The following is a 20,951-nucleotide window of genomic DNA, read 5'->3' on the forward strand; positions in this document are numbered from 1 at the left end:
TGATGTTTGGGTTGTATTTGGGAGTATCTGTATATGTAACATATGGAATGGATGTTCAGTCATTGAATTTGACAAATACTAAACACCAAGAATTTAAAGAAGGCTTCATCTTCAGTTCTGCTGAGCTTTCATGAATAGTGTATGTGTTTAGCACTCCTGAGAAAATTCAGTGTAGTTGGAGAAGTATGGGAATATATTCAAGGTGTCATTAGACAATATCCCTCATGAAAACTGTAACAAATTCATTTTCTTTACAATCTATGATAAGATGGCAACTCGGCATCGAGGATTGCCTCGGGTAAAAAAATAACTTATTTCCCCAAAAGGGAAGAGTTATGAGAAAGGTTCTAATAAATATTGCCTTTATACTCACAGAGGTTGCCAACAGTAATCCTCATAGCCGGTGCAAAAAATCTCTGGAAAAATCCTTTGCTTAAAAGCTGTACTTCTCAATAGAAGAGAGGTGCTTCCTACTTCATATATATGCAGTATTTGAACAGGACTGTACATCTAGAGAAGCAATGGGAAATAACTCTCATATCCCCAAAATACCTGGAAAACAAAGAAAAAAGTAAAATTTTCTTGAAGTAGTAATGGGTATGTCCTCTGATTTCTCTGCATGTTCTTTCATTTGGTAACATGTTTCTACGTCATTAAAAGATACTGTAAAGTTTGTTTCTCTTCATACTTGTATTTATGTATAAGTTGTACCTATCTGCAGAACTCTACATCTGTGTGTCATATGACAATTATTTTCTTAGTTCAGTAGTTTACATGTAAATTCAGCATAATTTCTGAATCATTTTTCCATCTTCTTATGCATATAGTACCTGTAGGGGATGGAATGTATTACGAAGCAGGTGCAATCAACCAAAGCCCATAAAGAGCTCTGTCAGAATGAAAACTCATAGGTATCTATTTCTACCAATAAAATGTTTCTCTACAGGTGGGAAATTTATGGAAGACTCCAACAATTTCATTTCCATGGTAATGCACGTTAAAAACTATGAAGGCAGGGATTTGGAATACATGCATGGATCCTAACCTTACTAAGAGGTCCCGAGCTGCTTCAGCCAACTTCAGTAGTTAGCTGTGTGTTCCTTTTTGTAGTCATGTTGTAAATTTACAGATGGGATTAAAAAAATTAGGATGTGAGAGAGAAATATTTAATGGTACGTTCATAAAATACATCTGCATGAAAGTTATGAAGCTTTTCCAAGAGCAAGAGGAGTTCTGTTTTCTTTCTATCATCCAAGTAGAAATGAATTTGTTTTCCTCCAGAAGAATCTAAGGTTATTTAACTTACATTAAAACAGTAAATGAGACTTTTTTTTACACAAAATTTGGGAGTTGTTTATACATGAGTAATTCCTCACACACTGACAAAATTCTTGAGCTGAAGGCTAAAATTTAAGTGCTTGATTTATGAGATGTATGATGAGTCTGCTTTAAGCATGGATCAAGATACCATTTAAAGCATTCTTACAGAGCAACCAGCTAGGCTCAGTGTTAAAGCCTTCTAGTTGGGAAGGTAGTGGCTTAGCTAATAGTAATTAACTGGAATAGCTTTATTAGTCATGAAAAACTGGAAATGCAAAAACTCTGCATGGTTTTAACTATAGTTTAAGTATTGCATGTTTATCTGAAACAAGCTGTTTTGGTCATTATTTCTTCTTTGTCTCTCGGAGCTCTTTCCTTGAGGCTTTGTGATGCCTTAACTGACTTTTAATTTCTATGGAAATTCTGTCAGAATGATAAATTAGACTGGGAAATTATATCTTTGTTGTCAAAACCTTTTAATTTACTCTATCTCCATTACATACATGACAGTAATAACTGTTTCTGTTGACCATTAAAGAAGAAAAGAATTGGGTAAGATGGCTGGCTTTTGTCATCTTCCTGACAGTATAGTTTTAATTATGTTTACTTGTGTGACTAAACTAGAGCTGCTGAAGTCGTTAGAAGTTGCTTCAAAAGCGTCACTGAGGTTTACTGGGCAAGTACATCCTGGCACATAAAGTACAGCAAAAGATAGAGAAAACGTCAGGGAGAAAATAACCTGATTATATGTGCAATAGCTTCAGTAAAATGCGTCAGTAATGGTTATCAATCTAGGATGAAATCCAGCTGAAACAGAATTTATCGTCAATACATTTAACCTAGAACATGAACAGTTTCATCTAGAATATAAGCCCTTGCCAAGTATATCTTCAACTCGGGACCACGTCAGTAGGAATGGGTTGTGTATTTTCTGGGGTGTGGGTCATGGGGAGGGGGTGTCAGGTCTGCATGGCAGCATGACGTGATGTGAGGGTACTTCCACGCTGCTTGCTGGGTATAGGAGGTGCTGCAGGAGAGGAACTTCTCCATCATCAGGGCTAATTCTAAATTCTAAGTCCACCTCTTCCATTTTCTATGCCAGTGTTTATTTTCTAGGTTTATTCTAATTTTAAAACACTATCATTGAGGCTTTGTTTATTTTGCTTTGGCACAGAGGAGAAGGAAAGGAGGAAGGAACTGAGAAATACCAGCATGTACTACTTTTACAGTATTACTTGTAGCTATTCAACAGAAAGCTGGAAATGCTGTTGATTTAAATATTTTATGGTTACAATAGCTTGGGATAAGTTAAGGAAGACTAGGAATCTAGGAATACATTTCATCTCTCACCTCAGACCATGCACCTTTTTTTTTTTCCCTTTCACAGTCTTAGATATCTTTTAGGAAGGTACAGACCACCACAGCTACCAACCTTGACAGAAATTTTGGAATTTCCTATACTTAGGTTTTTAAACATTTACCACACTATAAGATTTCAAAATTTTACTTTCTTTACTGTGCTAAGTGCATATGATTTTAACTGTAAACTGATTTCAGTGAGGTTGAGTGACATACAGAATATTTTGAGTGTTGCAGTCTCAGCTTTGTCATTGAAATAAGCAGATATTGCCAAGACTTTGTCTTCTGAACCATACGCTTGCTTGTGGAACTGGATATCTACAAACTGCCAGATTTGATGGCCCACTAGCACAATCTCCCCTGGTGCATGTAGGGTTCATGTATTTTATCTCTGAATTTGCTGTGACGTAAGCATGACAGCAACTACTGTCATTTTAAAGACCACGAGAACTAGGAAGCTTTCTTCCACAAATATATATGTATTTGTCTCTCTCTGAGTGGCAAATGTACAGTAAAACAATCTTTTGGAGATATAGAATGAAATAGCATTGTAAGCCTATAGCTATTAGGATGGTTTTTATGTTCTTATAAAGGGTATTCTGGTAAATTATGTTTAGAAATGTTAAAAATTACTTTTTTTTTTTTTTTTTTTAAGATGTTAGCTGTGAGTACTGCTCATCGCTTTGTTAGAGCTTGGCCATTTTTACAGGAACTTACTGGCACTCTTGCCTTGAAAGCCATCAAACATTTTGCCATAGATTTCACTGATGTGGTTACAGGGACTGTATGATTGGGATCTGGGGATAGTGAACATTATAATCATAATATCTGCAAGAAGGGTTGGAAGGAGAATCTAGGGAACTACAGGCCTGTCAGCCTGACCTCAGTGCCAGGGAAGGTCATGGAGCAGATCATCTTGAGTGCCATTATGCGGCACATGTGGGACAACCAGGGGATCAGGCCCAGCCAGCATGGGTTCATGAAGGGAAGATCCTGCTTGACCAACCTGATCTCCTTCTATGACAAGGTGACCCGCTTAGTGGATGAGGGGAAGGCTGTGGTTGTTGTCTACCTGGGCTTTAGTAAGGCCTTTAACACTGTCTCCCACAGCATTCTCCTGGAGAAGCTGGCTGTTCACAGCTTGGATAAGTGCACTCTGCACTGGGTAAAAAACTGGCTAAATGGCCAAGCCCAGAGAGTGGTGGTGAATGGAGTCAAATCCAGTTGGCAGCCAATCATGAGTGGTGTTCCCCAAGGCCCAGTATTGGGGCCAGTCCTGTTTAATATCTTTATTGATGATCTAGATGAGGGGATTGAGTGCACCCTCAGTAAGTTTGCAGATGACACCAAGTTGGGTGGAAGTGTCGATCTGCTGGAGGGTAGGAAGGCCCTACAGAGGGATCTGGCCAGGCTGGATCGATGGGCTGAGGCCAGTTGTATCAGATTCGACAAGGCTCAGTGCTGGCTCCTGCACTTGGGTCACAACAACCCCATGCAACGCTACAGGCTTGGGGAGGAGTGGCTGGAGAGCTGTTTGGCAGAAAAGGACGTGGGGGTGTTGGTTGACAGCTGGCTGAACATGAGTCAGCAGTGTTCTCAGGTGGCCAAGAGGGCCAATGGCTTTCCGGCTTGTATCAGGAATAGTGTGGCCAGCACGACAAGGTGATAGTGCCCCTTGTACTCGGCACTGGTGAGGCCGCACCTCGAATACTGTGTTCGGTTTTGGGCCCCTCGCTACAAGAAGGACATGGAGGTGTTGGAGTGTGTCCAAAGAAGGGCAATGAAGCTGGTGAAGTGTCTAGAGCACAAGTCTTATGAGGAGAGGCTGAGGGAACTGGGGTTGTTTAGTCTGGAGAAGAGGAGGCTGAGGGGAGACCTTATTGCTCTCTACAACTACCTGAAAGGAGGTTGTAGTGAGGTGGGGGGTCGGTCTCTTCTCCCAAGTAACAAGTGATAGGACAAGAGGAAACATCCTCAAGTTGTGCTAGGGGAGGTTTAGGTTAGATATTAGGAAAAACTTCTTCACCAAAAGGGTAGTCAGGCACTGGAACAGGTTGCCCAGGAAAGTGGTTGAGTCTCCATCCCTGGAGGTATTTAAAAGAAGGGTAGACGTGGTGCTTGAGGACATGGTTTAGTGGTGGACTTGGCAGTGTTAGGTTAACGGTTGGACTCGACGATCTTAAGGGTCTTTTCTAACCTTAACAATTCTATGATTCTATATAAGATGATTGCATAAGGTAACTGTTTGCCTTGCTGACTGCTTGTGGTTAGGAGCAGAGCTGTCCTCTGCAACACATTTGCAATTCATGCTTTTTTCCTTCATTTTTGACTTGCAGTGTAGTCCTTGCTGCTGCTCCCAGGAGCAACAGGACTCAGTATTTCAAGGGTGAGTTTTGTATAAAACTAAGGTGCAACTTCCACTCTAATTTGTATTTGCTGTGGTTTTTTTCCCCCTTTCAGGAGGATACAGATCATAATTATTATACTTCAAGGACGTATGGTCCGTATGATTCTACCAGCCGGGATTTGTGGGTCAATATAGACCAAATGGAGAAAGACAAAGTGAAGATTCATGGGATCCTTTCCAATACCCATCGGCAAGCAGCAGTAAGTTATTATACCTTTTTTCTTCTTTGACTGACATGGATATTTTTCACCAGTGACCAACACAGTAGTATTACGAAGTATTGTGATTACTGTTCAGAGTTTTATCTTTGAATTTTAGTTAAGCTATGAAATTCTGTACAGAGTTCCTATCAAAGGATTCCAAGTTGCCTTTTTGCACCTGCTATAACAGTCCTTCAGAGATGCCTTTACAGATATATTTAAAATGCACCTCTGTTTTTAAGGATCACAAACTATCAAACAATAATCTAGTTTTGTTGCTGAAGTCAGAGGGAATTTTACCATTAACTTCAATAGCAACTGAACTGACTTCACGATTAAGTTGCTGAAGTTTAAGTCTCTCATGGAGTATATCTGTGTTTGCACTTCCATTTTGTACAAGGTGTCACACTTATTTTTTTCTTTTCGGAGAACTGATAAAACTCATGAGAATGTCATATAGTAACAGAAGCGATAGATGGGATCACAATTTCAGGGTGTCAACAAATAAATATCACAGAGTGTAAATACCAGTCTTTTTTAACTTATTGTGATCATGCTGCCTGGTAAAATGGGTATGAAAATAATGGGCTTACATGCTTAGAAGTGAAATTGAATGCTGCATGATTTATAGATTGTATTCTCAGGTCTCACTTGTGGCTGGAAACTGCATACACAGAAGAGCCAATACTGGCACAAATTAAATACAGAAAATTACAACTTGGAATTGTGGTTCATGAAATTCTTGTTTCATCCATCCGCCAACTTAGCTCCAACAAAAAGTCCTTGGGTTTTGCCAGTTTAAAAACAAAATCTAGTTAATACCTTATTTAAAAGTTGTACAGTTTTTAAAGATGCAGGTGTGTTTAACAGTTTTAAAGCTGAAAGAAAAGCCAAGTTTAATTCATCTTTTCTCTCAGTTTATCTGTTATCTCCCTGGCACTAGCCAGGTGACTGGCTCAGAGGAATGTAAGAGGCAGCAAGAAGAAATACTGTGATATTTAGCTCAGAATACAAAAAGCAGAGTGGGGTGATAAATCCACCACATGTGACTAACAGAGAGTCCAATACATAAAATATATTCCTCATAGCCAAAAAGACTGTAAGGAGACAAGGAAATGCAGAGGGTTCAGGCAGTTATATATCTTTTGGGGTAGATTTAATAAAACACTGTATCAGCTATTTTCTTAACACAATTTGTTTCTAATTAGAAAAGAACCTCAAGGGTACCTAGAAGTGAGAACCTGTATTGTCTGCCTTGCCTTCTTCATCTGGGATCCTGGTGCTCAGTGTTGAGGGAGAGAAAGGAAACACACAAAAATGTAATAAAGGAATTAAAAATACCTATATAAGGTAAAATATCTTTCCCTAATAAAAGTAATTTATGAGGCTTGGGACCTAAACATTAATGAAATTCCTTTGAGAAATTTTAACCTGTTGTTTAATGATTAGTGAAGATGACACCCTTCTACACCTTTTTTCTAAGCACTTTTGTTTTCAGTTGGATCCCTGAGATTATACACCTAAAAATGTCAATTCCAAGGGGGAGGCATTGTTGAAGTTATTGAACCAGAGGTTTAAAATAAAAAAATGCTTTTGGTCTGGGTGTGGGATCAGTGTGGAGGACCATTCAGCATGGCACAGGGGAGCTTAGCAGCATGAAGGCTTCAATAGCTTCTCCCCAAAACAAGTGGTTTAAGACTTTTCTGCTGAATGTCAGGTGCCCACTCTGTCTTTCTGCCAGCTCTAGCGAAGACTGTGGTCCCAGTATAGCACACTGATATCCACCTCTTTTCATACTTACCCAAATATCTTGGACTGTGAACTCGAGTGGCTGCAGCCATGTTTACATGGTGTTTTAAAGACCTCTTTTTCAGATATTTGTTTTATGTCCCTCCTGAAGGATGAAAAAGTACCAGTGACTCATCCTGTAAGGCTTTATATTTTATTTACGGGTCTATAATTGATTTCTTGTATGTGTCCGAGCAAACAACACCCGTGTGTACTACACAACGATGTTATTTAAAAGAGAGATGTGTTTTCTATAACTATATAACAACTGTAGAGTCATATATTCTGAGGAGATCATACATAACTAAGCAGCAATCTCTTCCCTTCTCTTCCATAGAGATAAACTTTGCCATTACTCTTTTTAAAAGTGCATTTTGCACATCTTTCTGTGACTTGGTGATTTACATGCTGATAATTTCTAAAGATTTATTCTCCAATTTAACAGTAGAACAAAGAGTTAAATTACTATATGCAAAGTATTAATGAATTTTTCTAATAATATCAGGGATTCATTGAATGCTAAAAATTTTACACTGAATTTGTGTGTTTTCCTTCATTTGGAAGTGTGTAATCCTAAGACTTCCCAAAAGCTGTCAGTTGGTTTTGCTTCTGCAGGAAAAAGTAAGAAAGACAGGCATCACTTATTGATTTAAGTCAATGGGAGATCTATATTTGGCTTGAGTGGGCATAGGTTCAAACTTCTTTATTGCAAACATCTTTATACTAATGTTTAATTATAGCAATTTAGAAGACTGTTAAGGGGGCATAGTTGTCTTTTGAAGCAGTTTAATACTTACTGTGTTATTCAGAATGTTAATGCTAATAGGTAAAATGAACAATATTTTATAAAGGAAAGAGGGAAGGTTTGGTCAGAAAATTGATGTTTTTAACAGTGTTTGGTAGAGCAAGGACATAATTTAAATGGAACACATACATAAACATAGCATACACCTCAGCGGTGAAAACTTTAGAACATGGGAAAAAAAAATCATTTGTTTAAGTTAATTCATGAGCTGTCTTTTGCATATGCCATTTTGATTAGAGTTGTTCAGTTGTATATCCATATTTATGTATATACTGAAAAGGTCATTAGAACCTACTCAGTCCAATTAACACAATGCAAATGAATTCTGCTTTCTAATTAAAAATAAGCAAAAAAGTGCTAATAAATCCTGTCAAAATTCTGTCTTCCACTTAAGTGGAAAGAAAGTCTAATTTAAAGTTGCTGTAAATCTTCAGGTGTTAATTTAATGCTAAATAATTCTTTAAACATTTCTGGTGGATGTAAATATAATTCTTCCTGAGAGAAGAAATACTCAGATATAATTTGAAAATAATCAACACAGGATAGAAATAATGGCAGGGAAAATAGAGACAAAATGCGCTTCCCCCCCCCCCCCCCCCTTTTATTTTCTTTTTTTTAAATGTACGGACTGTTGCCCTTTCTTAAGTGGAGACATCAAAGGTTAGGGTTGAGGGACAGTCACCAACAATCCATCTGCACACCAATTTTTACTGTAGTAACTCCTCCTAAATAACAAATAATAATGGGCTGCATACCCAGTTCCTATGTGGACTTTGGGCCATTATGGAAGTTATGTGTTTTTTATGGGATATTACATTTAAACAGTGAAAAGACCTTACTGAGATTTCAGCACTCCTTTCTGTCACGACTACCAGTTTGTTCAGAGTTTAACCAGGTAGCACACCAGGCAATGATTATGGCTGGCCACAATAATCAGTGAGCTTTGGGGAAGGAGTGGAATAGATGGGAAAGGAAAGCACCATAGGCAGAGAGGGAAAATTAGTTTGGATTTGAATGGTGCTTTATGGAGAGCTTAGATGAGGAGAAGAATCTGTTCTCCAAATTACAGTTCTCTGCTCTGAATTCAGCTGATAGAGGATAGTCACCTGTAGGCTGACAGGGGAAAAAAAGATTTTTCTTCCTCTCTTTATTTTGCAGTAAGTACCTTAAATAGAGTTTGTTAATACTTCTGTTGAATATTTCTTTATAAATCATTTCAGCTCCTAGTTAACAGTATAGGGAGGTTTGGGAACTAGTGTCACATGGGTCTGATGGAGGAATTGCCTTCCAGTGACCAGCCTTCATCAGATAAGGACCCAGGTAGCTGTAGGATGTCAGGGAAAGCACTTGAATCTGAGGAAGCATCTGGCAGAGGAGCAAACTACCTGCAGCCAAGGGAGTGGACATCATGTAAAACTTAGGTATCACTAAGGCCATAAATATTGATGGTTCCTCTTAAGAAAGAGGCTAAAGCAACATTGTTTTTTTTTTTTTTAGGAAAAACTCTACAAATCTTTATTAATTTCATTCTTTGAGAGATTTATAATGTCTGGTGATGCATTTTATTTTCTAATGTCTTCAGTTATGAAGATCCACTGCTTTCAGGTGTTTAAGTGCTACACAGAATTGTTTCCAGTTAGCTATTGGCAATTCCAAATTAAGAATAGCAAGGCTCCAGTGAAAAATAAAAAGCAATGAAACAGATGTTTGAAGTGGGTGACTGTTCATTTTGTTTTCTCTTACCTTTCTGCACAATATCGATTTTATTTTCTGGTGTTGTTCCTTTCAGAGAGTGAACCTGTCCTTTGATTTTCCATTTTATGGCCATTTTCTACGTGAAATTACTGTGGCAACTGGGGGTAAGTGGCTTTCTAACCATTTACTTTGAGTAATATCAGAAGAGTTTCTTGCAGCTATTTAAAATACCTTTTCCCCCCGTATAAGTCAGGAGATAAACTGCAGCATTTATTTAGGAAATTTTGCTTTCCACAAAAATACAAAATATCAATATGATGAAAAACCTCCAGCTGCTCAAGTTGAACTGTTATAAAACCCCCTCAGTGTAAGACTTTATAGCATTAATCATTTTCTATTTAGGTATTTCCGCCAGAAATCTTTTGTGTGTGTGTCTGGAGCAGTTGCACTTGTGGAGCTAGTGCTGGAGCCAAAACAAGGAGGGAAACTTAGGTTTTGCCTGTGTGAGGACAGAGGATTTACTATCCAAAGATAAGAAGTGCTGCTAGAAGTACGTAACTTGTCACCTGTAAGGCAAACACGTTGTAGTGTGTTGCCTTGGTGTGGTACAGTGTCTGCAACAGTACCATGGTGTTCCTCTCCTGTGGGGTAAGATGGGACGTATGGCACAGCTCAAGGTCCTGGTCTTGTAGCTCTGGGCACCACTGATGGCTCGTGGTTGGGGCTCTCCCTCCCACCACTGCTGGCTGCTGCTTGCGCTGATCTCCTGCACTAGGAACAGCCATTGACCCCTTCTGCTCCCCTCCAGCTCCACCTCCTTGAAAGACAAAGAGGAGACCAGAGGAAAATGAGATGACATGGAAGACAACAAATGAGAAAAAGAAGGAGGAGGAGTGATGGTCAAAAAATGAAAATAGGGAGGCAGAGGGCAGTATCACAGAGAGCACACCCATAGCATCCTCTGGTCCTTGAATGTGTCCAGCAAGTTCATGGACTCTGGCTGGTGGTGCTCTGCCTAGAGGTGTGACAGGACAAGCAAACAGAAATAGGGGTCACATCACCAGGAACCTGCCCCTGGTCAAGGTTTCTCCTTCTCATGCTATGGGTGGCCAGCTGGCCAGGATCAGGGGATGCCCATGTCCCACTGGAACTCTGAATGGGGAAGGTATGACTAAAAGATTAGGGAAGAATTGCAGCCAGTATCTTGACAAGAGTAGGATCTGGAACAGAGGTTTCTGTCATGCTCTCTGTCAGGATCTCCATTTTGGAGATTTGGACAGGGGTGAATAAAGGCTGATATTAAATGGTTGATTTGCAGCCAGAATGATAAAGGATGCAAAATTATGGGGTGACTTCAGTACCAGGGTTTGCTCTTCTTGATCAGCAATGACATTTTGATGCTGATTTGGATCAGATGAGCTATGAACTACTGATTGGGATTTTGAAACTTGTCTGATTTCCATTCTGCTTTGCTCTTAGTTTCATTTTGGTGCTTGGTCATCGATGCCTAGTTCTGTATTCTCTTATTAGAGGAGTTGCATTTGATGAGGTGCCAAAAGCAAGTGTGTGATCTGTGTAGAATGAAAGAATGGAGTGGGATGGATCCTGCACAGCTAAAACAGCAGCAGTGGGGACAGTGTTTGTTCTGTAAATGCCCCCTTATTCTTACTGCTGAACTTGGTTCCTTAAAACTTCACAAAGTTCACTCTTTCTCCAAGTAATTCTGTTTGTGTGGTCACTCTGCTGAACCTTCACTTTTAATGGAAGCCCTGAACCTTTACCACTGCTGTCATCAGTCTCCCCCATCAATGCTGTCATCGTAATATGCTGCTGTCATCAGTCTCCCCCATCTGCCCCCAAAGACTCGGCAGTAAAGTTAAGCTCCCAAGGATAGCTGTGTAGTAGCAATCTGTGAGGGAAACATTTTTTCTCTTGGTGTAGAGCATTTGGGGAATTTGGGTGTTTTGGTTTTGTTGTTTTTTGGTTGTTTGGCTTTGTTTTTTTGAAAAAAGCATGTAAGCATATAAGAATCGCTGCAGCTCTGCAGCACTCTTTTCTCTTGCTATTAATGCAACACTGAATTATAATTCTTTTTTTCTTCAATAATAAATAAAATAATATTACCGTGAATAGATCTATGGATTATTGTCAAGCTAAACAGGACTTTAACATTAGTCCTTTTACTATAGGCCACTGATATTAGCACAGAGATACTTCTGTCTTTCATGTGACACTTCCATGATTTTCAATCTCAAAATTAAGCATTAAAAAGTAAGATCTAGTCAATAATCGCTTATTATCTTGATAAAGCCCAGTAACTGTAAGTCATCCTGTCAATTCAAGACAGGATGCAACCTTTTCTACAACTTTAAGACTCCTAAACACATTTAGCAGGAAAAAAAACCACCTAGTTCTGTCCTAACTCTCTGATAAATGTTTTGCTTTTGCTATATTTGCAAATCGTGTTACCATAAGTCATTGGTAGTGCAGTGTGGTTTATAGCCTAGCAACAAAGGGTAAAGACAGGTTCCAAGTGCTTTTTATACTGTATGGTCTACTATTTCTTAGTAACCAAGATTTTACAATGGCATTACTATTATTAGAGATCTGGAACACCTCCAGAGGTTATTCTGAGATTAAAAGAATGACAGAGTTAATGTGTACAGGAGTCCCACATGATAAATGTCCACTTCCTGGAGAGCAGGATATGATTAATTATGCTAATGACAATACTGCAAACTGGTTTTACCTCCAAATCATAAATCAAATAACCTTGTTAAAAGGAAAGTTGAGGACAATGGCATATTAAATCCCTGTCACAATAAAAACGTCTACCCAAATGGTTTCTGCCATTCTTCATGGAGGTTCTATTGTGGCATAGTAGGGCTTCCAAGTTGTTTAAGATGACTTTGAAATTGCTGAGGTGTAAAACTCAACTTTTTCTTTGGTTTGACTAATATTTATTTCTTCTTCCAAATGGTTTTGTGGAGCCAATTGTGTTTGACCAAGGAAAGGAGGAGGAGTGAAAATAACTAGTTTGAGGGCTTTATTCACTTGTCCTTAGCTTGTATTTGACAAGGCTATTTAATTCATAACTAGGCAGTAAGACAGCTCATAGTATTATTAACATAAGTAGTAACATGCAGTTCTTTGGGAGATGGGCATCTATCTCCCCACATTCCTTTAGAGAGCATTTTTAAAGCAACCTCTGGAGAGCTCTCAAAGCTTTATTAGTAGTAGATAACACAAGAAGCAGCTGAGTTTTATTTTTTGTGAAGCTTTCTAAAGTTTATGCTCTACAGGCCACAAGTGCAGTTATTTCTGTAATAAACCACTCGTGAGTTAGTGAGTCATGTTGCGAATGTCAGGGAGCTAAGCTCATGAAATCTGTTTTGTTGCCTGTCACTGGTACCCCTAACAGAGCTTGGTGGCTGTAGAGGTGGAAAAACCCTCTCTATGTTACAGCTCTCCAGGCAGTAGCATGGCCCTTCTTGCAGGAGTTCTTGAAGCTCTGTGGCCCCACATCCTATTCAACATACAGCAGTGCTTCATACTTGGTTGTATTAATTTTCCATGCTCATGGTAGCAAGTCCCTCTTGTTTATTCTCTGTGGCTTTTTTTTTGTTTTGTTTATCAGTCTATGTTTTCTAGTGCAGCCTTGTATCCGATACTGTAAATTATTTAGGAATTTTTGCCTTGTATGGCATCTCTCATTGACATTACATTTCTCTATGGTATTGCTATGCCTGTCACAGCATTGCAGAGAAAAGTGGTAGCTAACCCAGATTATTATGGATTTTCATTAAACCTTATAATTGTTGCCCGGGATTAATAAAAGTTTTAGTTTTCTCTTTTGGAATTTCTCCTGGTGGTTTGAATGATCAGAGGTCATGAGGGATCTTAAGTAGTTTCAGTCTCTGTTCTTTCCATGGAATAACTGAATATTATTGTATATAATCTGTAAATCAAGAACATGTAATAGAACCAAACTGCTTAGGAACATAAAGCATATTTGATTTTCACATTTAACTATAGATATTTGGAAGCAGCAAGGGAAACAGCAAATAAAAAAATAGTTCTGTATTATATACTGGGAAAACAATATTTTGCTCATGGAACTTTTTCTCTAGAATAATGATATTAAGTAAATAGTTAAGCAGTTGTTTATAAAAGAATGCCTTAGGTCTGTCAGATTTTATTGGACAGTGCAGAAAACTTAGCATGGGTACACGTCTGGTATTTTATTAGGGAATCCTTCAAGGTATCTTCAAGTCTTTTTTTTTTTTTTTTTTCCTTAATGTATTTTGTTTGATGACTCTTTGAAGGTAACTTTTTTTTCTCTATTTCAGTAGCAATCATATTTTTATAGGTAGTGTAATATATAAATATTGCAAGGTGAATTCAGAGCCAGATCTTGAACTGACATAAGTTTACACTATTTTGATGTAACGGTTTTTGTTGTTGCCTTTTGAACTAGGATGAGTTCAGCAACATTTTTGCTGGTACATCTTTCATTATAATTTTATCGTCTTCACAATGATTTTAATGAGCCTATGCAGTCTTCCTGAATTTACCCTTTGGCAATCAAGATCAAGGGTTTTTTTGTTTTTTTTTTTTTTATCTAGAGTTGATAGAAAAATAATACATTATTTTTCTAATATATCTATGTTAAACATTATTTCAATTTTAGTTATTACTATCCATACTGTAGTTATCTTTCCGGTATTGTGTGCCTGTAATGACAGCTGCTGTAGTTAGCATTGAGTACACCAGTAGAGTTTTCAGGGATAACAATAGCATTTAAATGTAGCTAAGAGCTTCCACTGTAGACAAATTTGGTTATCAAGTTATTGTATGGGGCTGATGACACAGAAAATTTTGAGGATTTGTGCAAAATGTGGCTCCACAAGGCATCCTAGGTGAACAGGATTGAAGTCAGGAGCCGAAAACTTCTTGCTTGACTCACACACAGATTGTAGGTTTCTGGGTGGAAGTCTGTGAGTTAGGTTTTTATAGAGGTTAATGCTATCCTGGCTCTTACTCCAGCTCATTTTGTAAACACAGTGGTGACAACAGAATGAGAAACTCCATCCCTGTAGGCACTGGTAACTTACGGTGGCGTAGAGGCCTGGAAAGATTTCAACAGACTTTGTGCAGGAAACTGCAGTAAGAAACTACATTGTGGAAACCAGTAGTGTAACACGCTATCATGAGCCCCTGATATTGGGGGATGGACTAGATGACCTTTAAAGGTCCCTTCCATCCGAAAGCATTCTATGATTCTATGATAAGGAACAAACCAGAGCCAAGCCCTTTGTCCTTCCAGCCACTACCACTTTGTTTGCTGCAGCCGCAGTCTGTCTGACCCCATTCAGGTCATGAACTCCACAACAGTCATGCTGAATATCTGTTCACTGGGGCTAAGACAAGATTTTTTCTATCCTCTGTCCTCTCATGGTTTTGTCTGTAGCAGGAAGCATGTAATAGTGGAAATTGCAGTGAATACATAGAAAAAGTGTTTAGAATACAACCAAAGTCTTTCTACAGGTGAAAAGAAAGTAAAAGTCTTCCTCAAATACACATGTAAAACTTGGGGTTAATTTGGGGCTAATTCCTACTAGAGGCACCTGCAAGTATATAGTGGCAATAACTTTCCTTTATTTGACAGTTTATTTACTTCCCCTTAGCCCTTTTTTCTGGCAGAGCAACATCTGGAAGCTCCAAAATAGATTAGATGACCCTGCCAGTCAATATAACCTTTGATTTAGCCAGTCTTTCAGGAATTGTCATTAAAAAGAAAACCATGTGTACATCATCAAAGAAGTTACTTATCAGAAAACTGTAAAATATCAGCTTGGGTTCTACTGTGGTTTTTGCTAAGGTTTTTCAAAGCCAGTTTCTGTTAAATTTTCTCTACCTCTAGCGAACGTTTTTAGGTTGATCCAGAAAATTCTGTCAGGGCTAGAATTTTCTGATATTGAGGTTGTTTGCTTTGAACCATCCATCATGTTTTATTCCCAAAGCCAGTGACTGCTTTGCAAAACAGAAGTCAATGCAAGTATTAACATGCTGATTATGACTGTACACTTGAATGTTTCACTAGCAAATTCATTTCAGTTAATTATGATATCATTACTGAAATGAAATTTCAAAATTGAAAGAAACTGTTAGTACTTGAACATCAGTGCCCAAAATGTAGGAGTAATTACTTTCAGCAAACTAAAACCAGAAATTAGGTCTGTGAGCTAAATCCTGAAGTCTGTGGTTAATTTTTCACTCAGTCTTAACTCAGCTGAGTAACTACTGATTTCCAAGTTCAAAGGCAGAAAATAAGATCTGAATCTAGGAGAGAAAGAGATGAAGGGCAGTAGAAGGTTGAAGCTTAGTTTGCTCTGGGACATGAACATGTGGACCCCAATTAGATGGACTGTACCAGGATAAGAGGGTGCTGGTGACTGGGGGACAGAATGAGTGAGAGGAAGGGGTTCGCTATTGGAGTTACAGTGGTGTATTAAGGAGCCAGGAGCCCTGTGAGGTAAAAGAGCTGAAAGAAGTTTATACACTGAGAAGGTAGAGTATAACTGGCTGTGGTTTCAATTGGCCAGGAGCACTGGATTGTAGCAAGGAGATGGTATCATCCCAGAAATGCTAGAGGGAAGAAAAACTGCAGGACAAACAGATGGAGGGAGAAATCAAGCTGGAGATCGCTACTATTAGGATAAGTAATAGCCATTTAATAGATCGGCAATTTCAGTAGTAGCTCCCAGTGGGGAAGTTGTTGTATTGGTGTTGAGGAGCACAGATGAGTGGCACAAGAGAGAAAAACAGGTGTGAATGAAAAGATGAAACTTCAATGTCACATGTCTTTGGTGCTCTCTATGCTCTATCGTGCAGGTTATTATGTTGGAAATGAGTGCATTTCTGCTGATATGTAAAATTGGAAACAAGAATACTGTAGAAATGACAGAAAAATACGAAGCAAATAATTGTGGCAGGCTTCCATATGGAAAAATATGAAAATCAGTATGCTTAATAGTAGGTAAGTTACACTAGGAAAACCACAGAATTGTAGGGGGATAGGTTATAAATTGAACAAGGTAAGAGCAACCACTGGGTGACCTCTAGTAGTCAAAGATCACTATCTACTCCAGCAACCTCTGAACATGTTAGTAACTGCCTGGACATCCCATGAAAAATTCAATTTGAAAGACACGTCTTTATAAGTACAACTTATAAAATGTATACTGTCAAGAAGAAAGAAGTAAAAAGTAACAGACAAACAAGATATTAGTGTTTGGTGAAGGAAAGCAAAAGGAGACCGAGTGACGTGGTTATTGCTTTGTGAAAGCTTAGCTAATTCATGATCGTTTTGTCACTGGTAGTGCTGGAAGGGACACTGTGCAATGAAAGTGCACAGAGTCTGAAATAACTCTGCTATGAGCTACAGGCATGGGTATAGCCTGCAGGCAAATTTGCAAGTAAAACAGATTCTATACAAAGGGTACAATTCATCTAGCTGTGCCAACATCTATATCCATGTTTGTCAGCCTAAGCTTATATAGAGTCAGTAGAGATGTAATCAATACGGTCAGCAGAGTCTATGAACACTGAAAGCAGACGTTTAAAGTAGGTTGGACAAATTGCATCCTGTGTCTAATTCTCTATATATGTCAATGTATATATACATATATTGCTACAAAGATAGTCTGGTGTGATCAGTTCATATATAGATGTTTACATTTTTAGATTTATAAAGCTGAATTAATTATTGAGACATTTTACCAGCTAGCATGAAGAAGGCTCCAGAAATGTTCATCTACCCCATGCAATAGCAAATACACAAATACAAGTCAGGAAAAAGTGGAACTCAAAGGACTCAAAGTTGTTAACAAAGAAAAAACATGAATCAAAAATGTTCTGCATAGGTAGACATCTTATATAAGAATTACAATAAGGAAAGCTTGCAACTGCTAAACCAGTCAAAAGGTAGCTAAGATGGCATCTTGTAGGCAATCAAATCATAGCACTGAAAATAAAATACTTTGGATGTTTGAAACAACCTGGAATGCCAAAGACAGCATGCATTGGCCAAATATAACCAAGGGTGTTAGAGGGCTGATGGGAGTGTATGGGGAGAACAGCAGCAGGAGCCATTAAAAATGTGCAGTAGGTTTTGAAGCAGAGTAGGGATGAGCCTTTAAAAATCAAGCTACGTATTACCTCATTGCTGCAGCTTACTGCTTAGAGATCTGGAAACTAAACAGCCTGCCAGACACTTCTGCAGCAAGCAATGGACCCAAAGCACTGAAACATTTCAGCAGAGCAGTAGGCTATTCCAGCCTGAGACATTTGAAGCAATGACTCCCAGTCATCCTGTAGTAAGTTTCTGGCATTTATCTGGGGATGGGGATTCAGTCATATGTAGCCCTGCTGAAGCTGGAGCAAGCAGTTGAATTTGTAAAGACTGTATTAAAGCATGATGAGATAATATTTGAAAAACCATCCAGTAGAGGAACATTCCTGAGCAGCAGACAGAGGAATTATTTGAAATAATTCTTATGGCAGAGATGCTGCCTGAGCATTTCTATCGCTGTTAATGGAAAGAATACCAAACAAAGAAATAAAAAGGCACCCCATTATTAAATTCCACTGTGAGCAAACTAAAGTTGGTAATTTTCTAAAACTTAAATCAAGAACTCTGTGTGTGATTATGTTACTTCCTAAGGTCAGATCATATGCTTAAAAACATTTGTACTTGTTAAAGAGAGAGGTCTTTGTGCATATAAGATACACACAGCTTTTTGTCGAAACTGCAGCTGTTTTACCCACTATTGACCCAAGATAAAATCACAGGCATTGAAGGCACTGAAATAAATTTTCCCCTGAAACCTGATGTTATTGGAACCTGTGCTGATGAACAGCTGTGAGGTACCTGAGCATAGTTTCTGAACACTGATTAGTCAGTACAGCTGATTCAAAGTCATTTTATTCTCACAAGAAAGAATCACACTCATTACAGTATCAAACTGTTTATAAGTGTGTGTATAACTTGTGGGAAAGTAACAGAGACAAAAAATCTTGGGTTAGCTAGCTAGCTGGTTAGCTGCTTAAAAGTTTAAGTTCTATACAGAGATAACATTTTGAATTCCCTTTTGGACGTTGAGTGTGTAAACAGTCATGATATTCATGTTTAATTGTACTGTTTTCAATACATCAGGAGGAATATTATGAAAAATAAGTACTGAAGCACAGAGAATCCTAATGTAATTTTGTATTGCGTTTTCCAGGGCTTTCAGAGAAAGAGGATCAATGAAACGGGAGAGACTGTGCTGTGGGGAAAGGAATAAAGCCTGATGTGCTGTCTGAGCTCCATCTTTTTGTGTTGACACACAGAGCAATACCTCTGAACAGGAAGGAAATCTGTCCACCTAGCTTGGTGGTGCTGTGGAAGGAGAAGGATCCACAGGGTTAGGATCTGAGATTGTTAAGGGTGAGGATGTTTGCGAATTTGCAGCCTGGAATAAGCCTCTGCTACTCTACTGTTATCTGGAGATTTCCAGTCCTCAGAGGACAATTAGGCTCACATGCATTTTCCCTGCATCTTATACATTTACTTTCTTAAACTTGCAAAAACGGTGGATAGGTGAAGTGAAGTTTGCCTGGCTCTCTGGGTTATCAGTGTATTGAGTGGAGTGTCTTCTTGGAGCCTGCCAGAAATCTCAGTGAGGCTTTTTTGGTTGTTCCTTCTGCTCTGGCCCCTTCAGCACAGGAGCCAGCAGGAAATGTGTTCCATCTTTATATCAAAGGTGAAATAAAGCAGAGTGATACACAGTGTTTCTGGCCAAAATCAGTCCCTTGGGGTACCCTGTGCCTGTTGCAGGGGATTATACCTGTCATCACCAGTGGGCAACTCACTGTGTAAGGACGATAGAGGTCTGGCTGTTGACTGACAAATATCAGCTCATGCAACTGCTTTCTGTTTACATCCTCTGTTTCTGATGTCTTATGTTGCCACACAGCTGTTAAAATTCTTTTCTACCTGTAAAGCTTCCTTTACCTGTCATTCTTGTGTCAAGTGTCCCTTCTAGAACTACTCTCCTGCTTCTGTAAGGGGGTAGCCCTTCTATCAGCTTTCCCCTGAAACTCTGCTTTGTCTTGCTTTACGTGAGTGAACTCTTACAACTCTTTCGGCTCCTGCCCTTATGCTTTATCTTTACAAATTGGTTCAGAAACACCTGGGGCAAAAAGAATCATGAGCTTGGGGCGGGAATAATTCCATATGCCTTGACATCACTCTGAACTTCACATAGAAAGGCATTTGCCAACTTTGGCTGTGAGACTTACGGGCAGTGGTTGCAATGAACTGGTAACAGGACTTAAAATGACCACATTTGTGTTTGTCTGTAAGGTTCTGTTTCATAGAATAACAGATAACTAGCCAAAGCATTAGCCTACATGTAAGGCCAAACAAGCACTTAAATAATTTTGCAGATGAGACAATAATAAATTAAGTGGCTTAATGGTAAGGCAAGGAGCCTTCAGGATACCCAGCAACTGCTTCACTGAACACTGGGAAGTTGTTAGGTATAAGCTATGTCTAAGACAGATCCATCAATTTTATTGTAGAATTTTATTGTAGGCATATATCTTATGTTCAGCCTTTATAGTAGCATTGCAAAGTTTCAATAATATTGTGCTTTTACACTGTAGTAAAGATTTTTTAATGCATGACAAGTCTTTATTTTCTGCACCTCCTACAAAATATAATGTTTATTTTGTTTGCTGCATGCTTATGAGTTAAAAAATAAGCTTCAATCCGTTTCTGCCATTTTAGCAAGGACTTTGTAAATGCTACTATGTATGTCCAGTCTCATAAAATTTTATGTGGTTTTATTTTGTCTTTCCTACCTTATAACACAATTTTAGCTCCTATTCTCAATGTAAAAGATTGAATAACTGAACTCTGCAAACCCCAGCTGAAAAGTCATTTACTGAGAAAAACAAAAAATCATTCCCAAATGAAAACCGGACAACTGGAAGATGATGAGAACAATGGATAATACATTGAGTTTCTAATTAAAAGAGGAAATTCCTGATAAAGAGTGGGAAAATAGGCTTTTTGTTGCTGTGAGGCAGTACTTCATAAAAATGATGTGTTAGTGTGGAAGTCCTGGGCCTAATGAAAGGTGCTCAGTCCATAAAGCTTCGAAGATTTGTAAAAGAGTACTTGTATATATCTGTTTCATAAAGTCAGAATAAAAAACAGGCTGGCAGTTGGTTACAAACAGTTTAAAAAATAGGAAGTCTTTCAATGGATAGAGCATTTAGAGACCAATCAGGCTGGGAAATGTGTTGAAAATTCAGCTCAGAGTCAGTA

General features: G+C 38.6%; 1 protein-coding gene and 1 long non-coding RNA gene across 2 annotated transcripts in view; both read left to right on the plus strand.

Annotated features, from left to right (window-relative positions):
- PLXDC2 (plexin domain containing 2) overlaps nucleotides 1-20,951 on the plus strand; it is a 278,901-nt gene that overhangs the window by 144,847 nt on the left and 113,103 nt on the right. The window contains exons 3-4 of the mRNA XM_087776433.1: nucleotides 5,140-5,286; nucleotides 9,669-9,738. Coding sequence (XP_087632559.1) covers nucleotides 5,140-5,286; nucleotides 9,669-9,738 — 217 coding nt within the window. The remainder of the gene's footprint in view (nucleotides 1-5,139; nucleotides 5,287-9,668; nucleotides 9,739-20,951) is intronic.
- LOC148057654 (uncharacterized) lies at nucleotides 16,478-20,465 on the plus strand. Its single transcript, XR_015708710.1, has 2 exons — nucleotides 16,478-16,613; nucleotides 18,862-20,465. It is a non-coding gene; the product is annotated as an uncharacterized LOC148057654 (long non-coding RNA).

The sequence above is a fragment of the Nipponia nippon genome, unplaced genomic scaffold, assembly GCF_047370975.1.
Source record: "Nipponia nippon isolate SJK-2023a ecotype South Korea unplaced genomic scaffold, ASM4737097v1 scaffold_1, whole genome shotgun sequence".
Lineage (NCBI taxonomy): Eukaryota > Metazoa > Chordata > Aves > Pelecaniformes > Threskiornithidae > Nipponia > Nipponia nippon.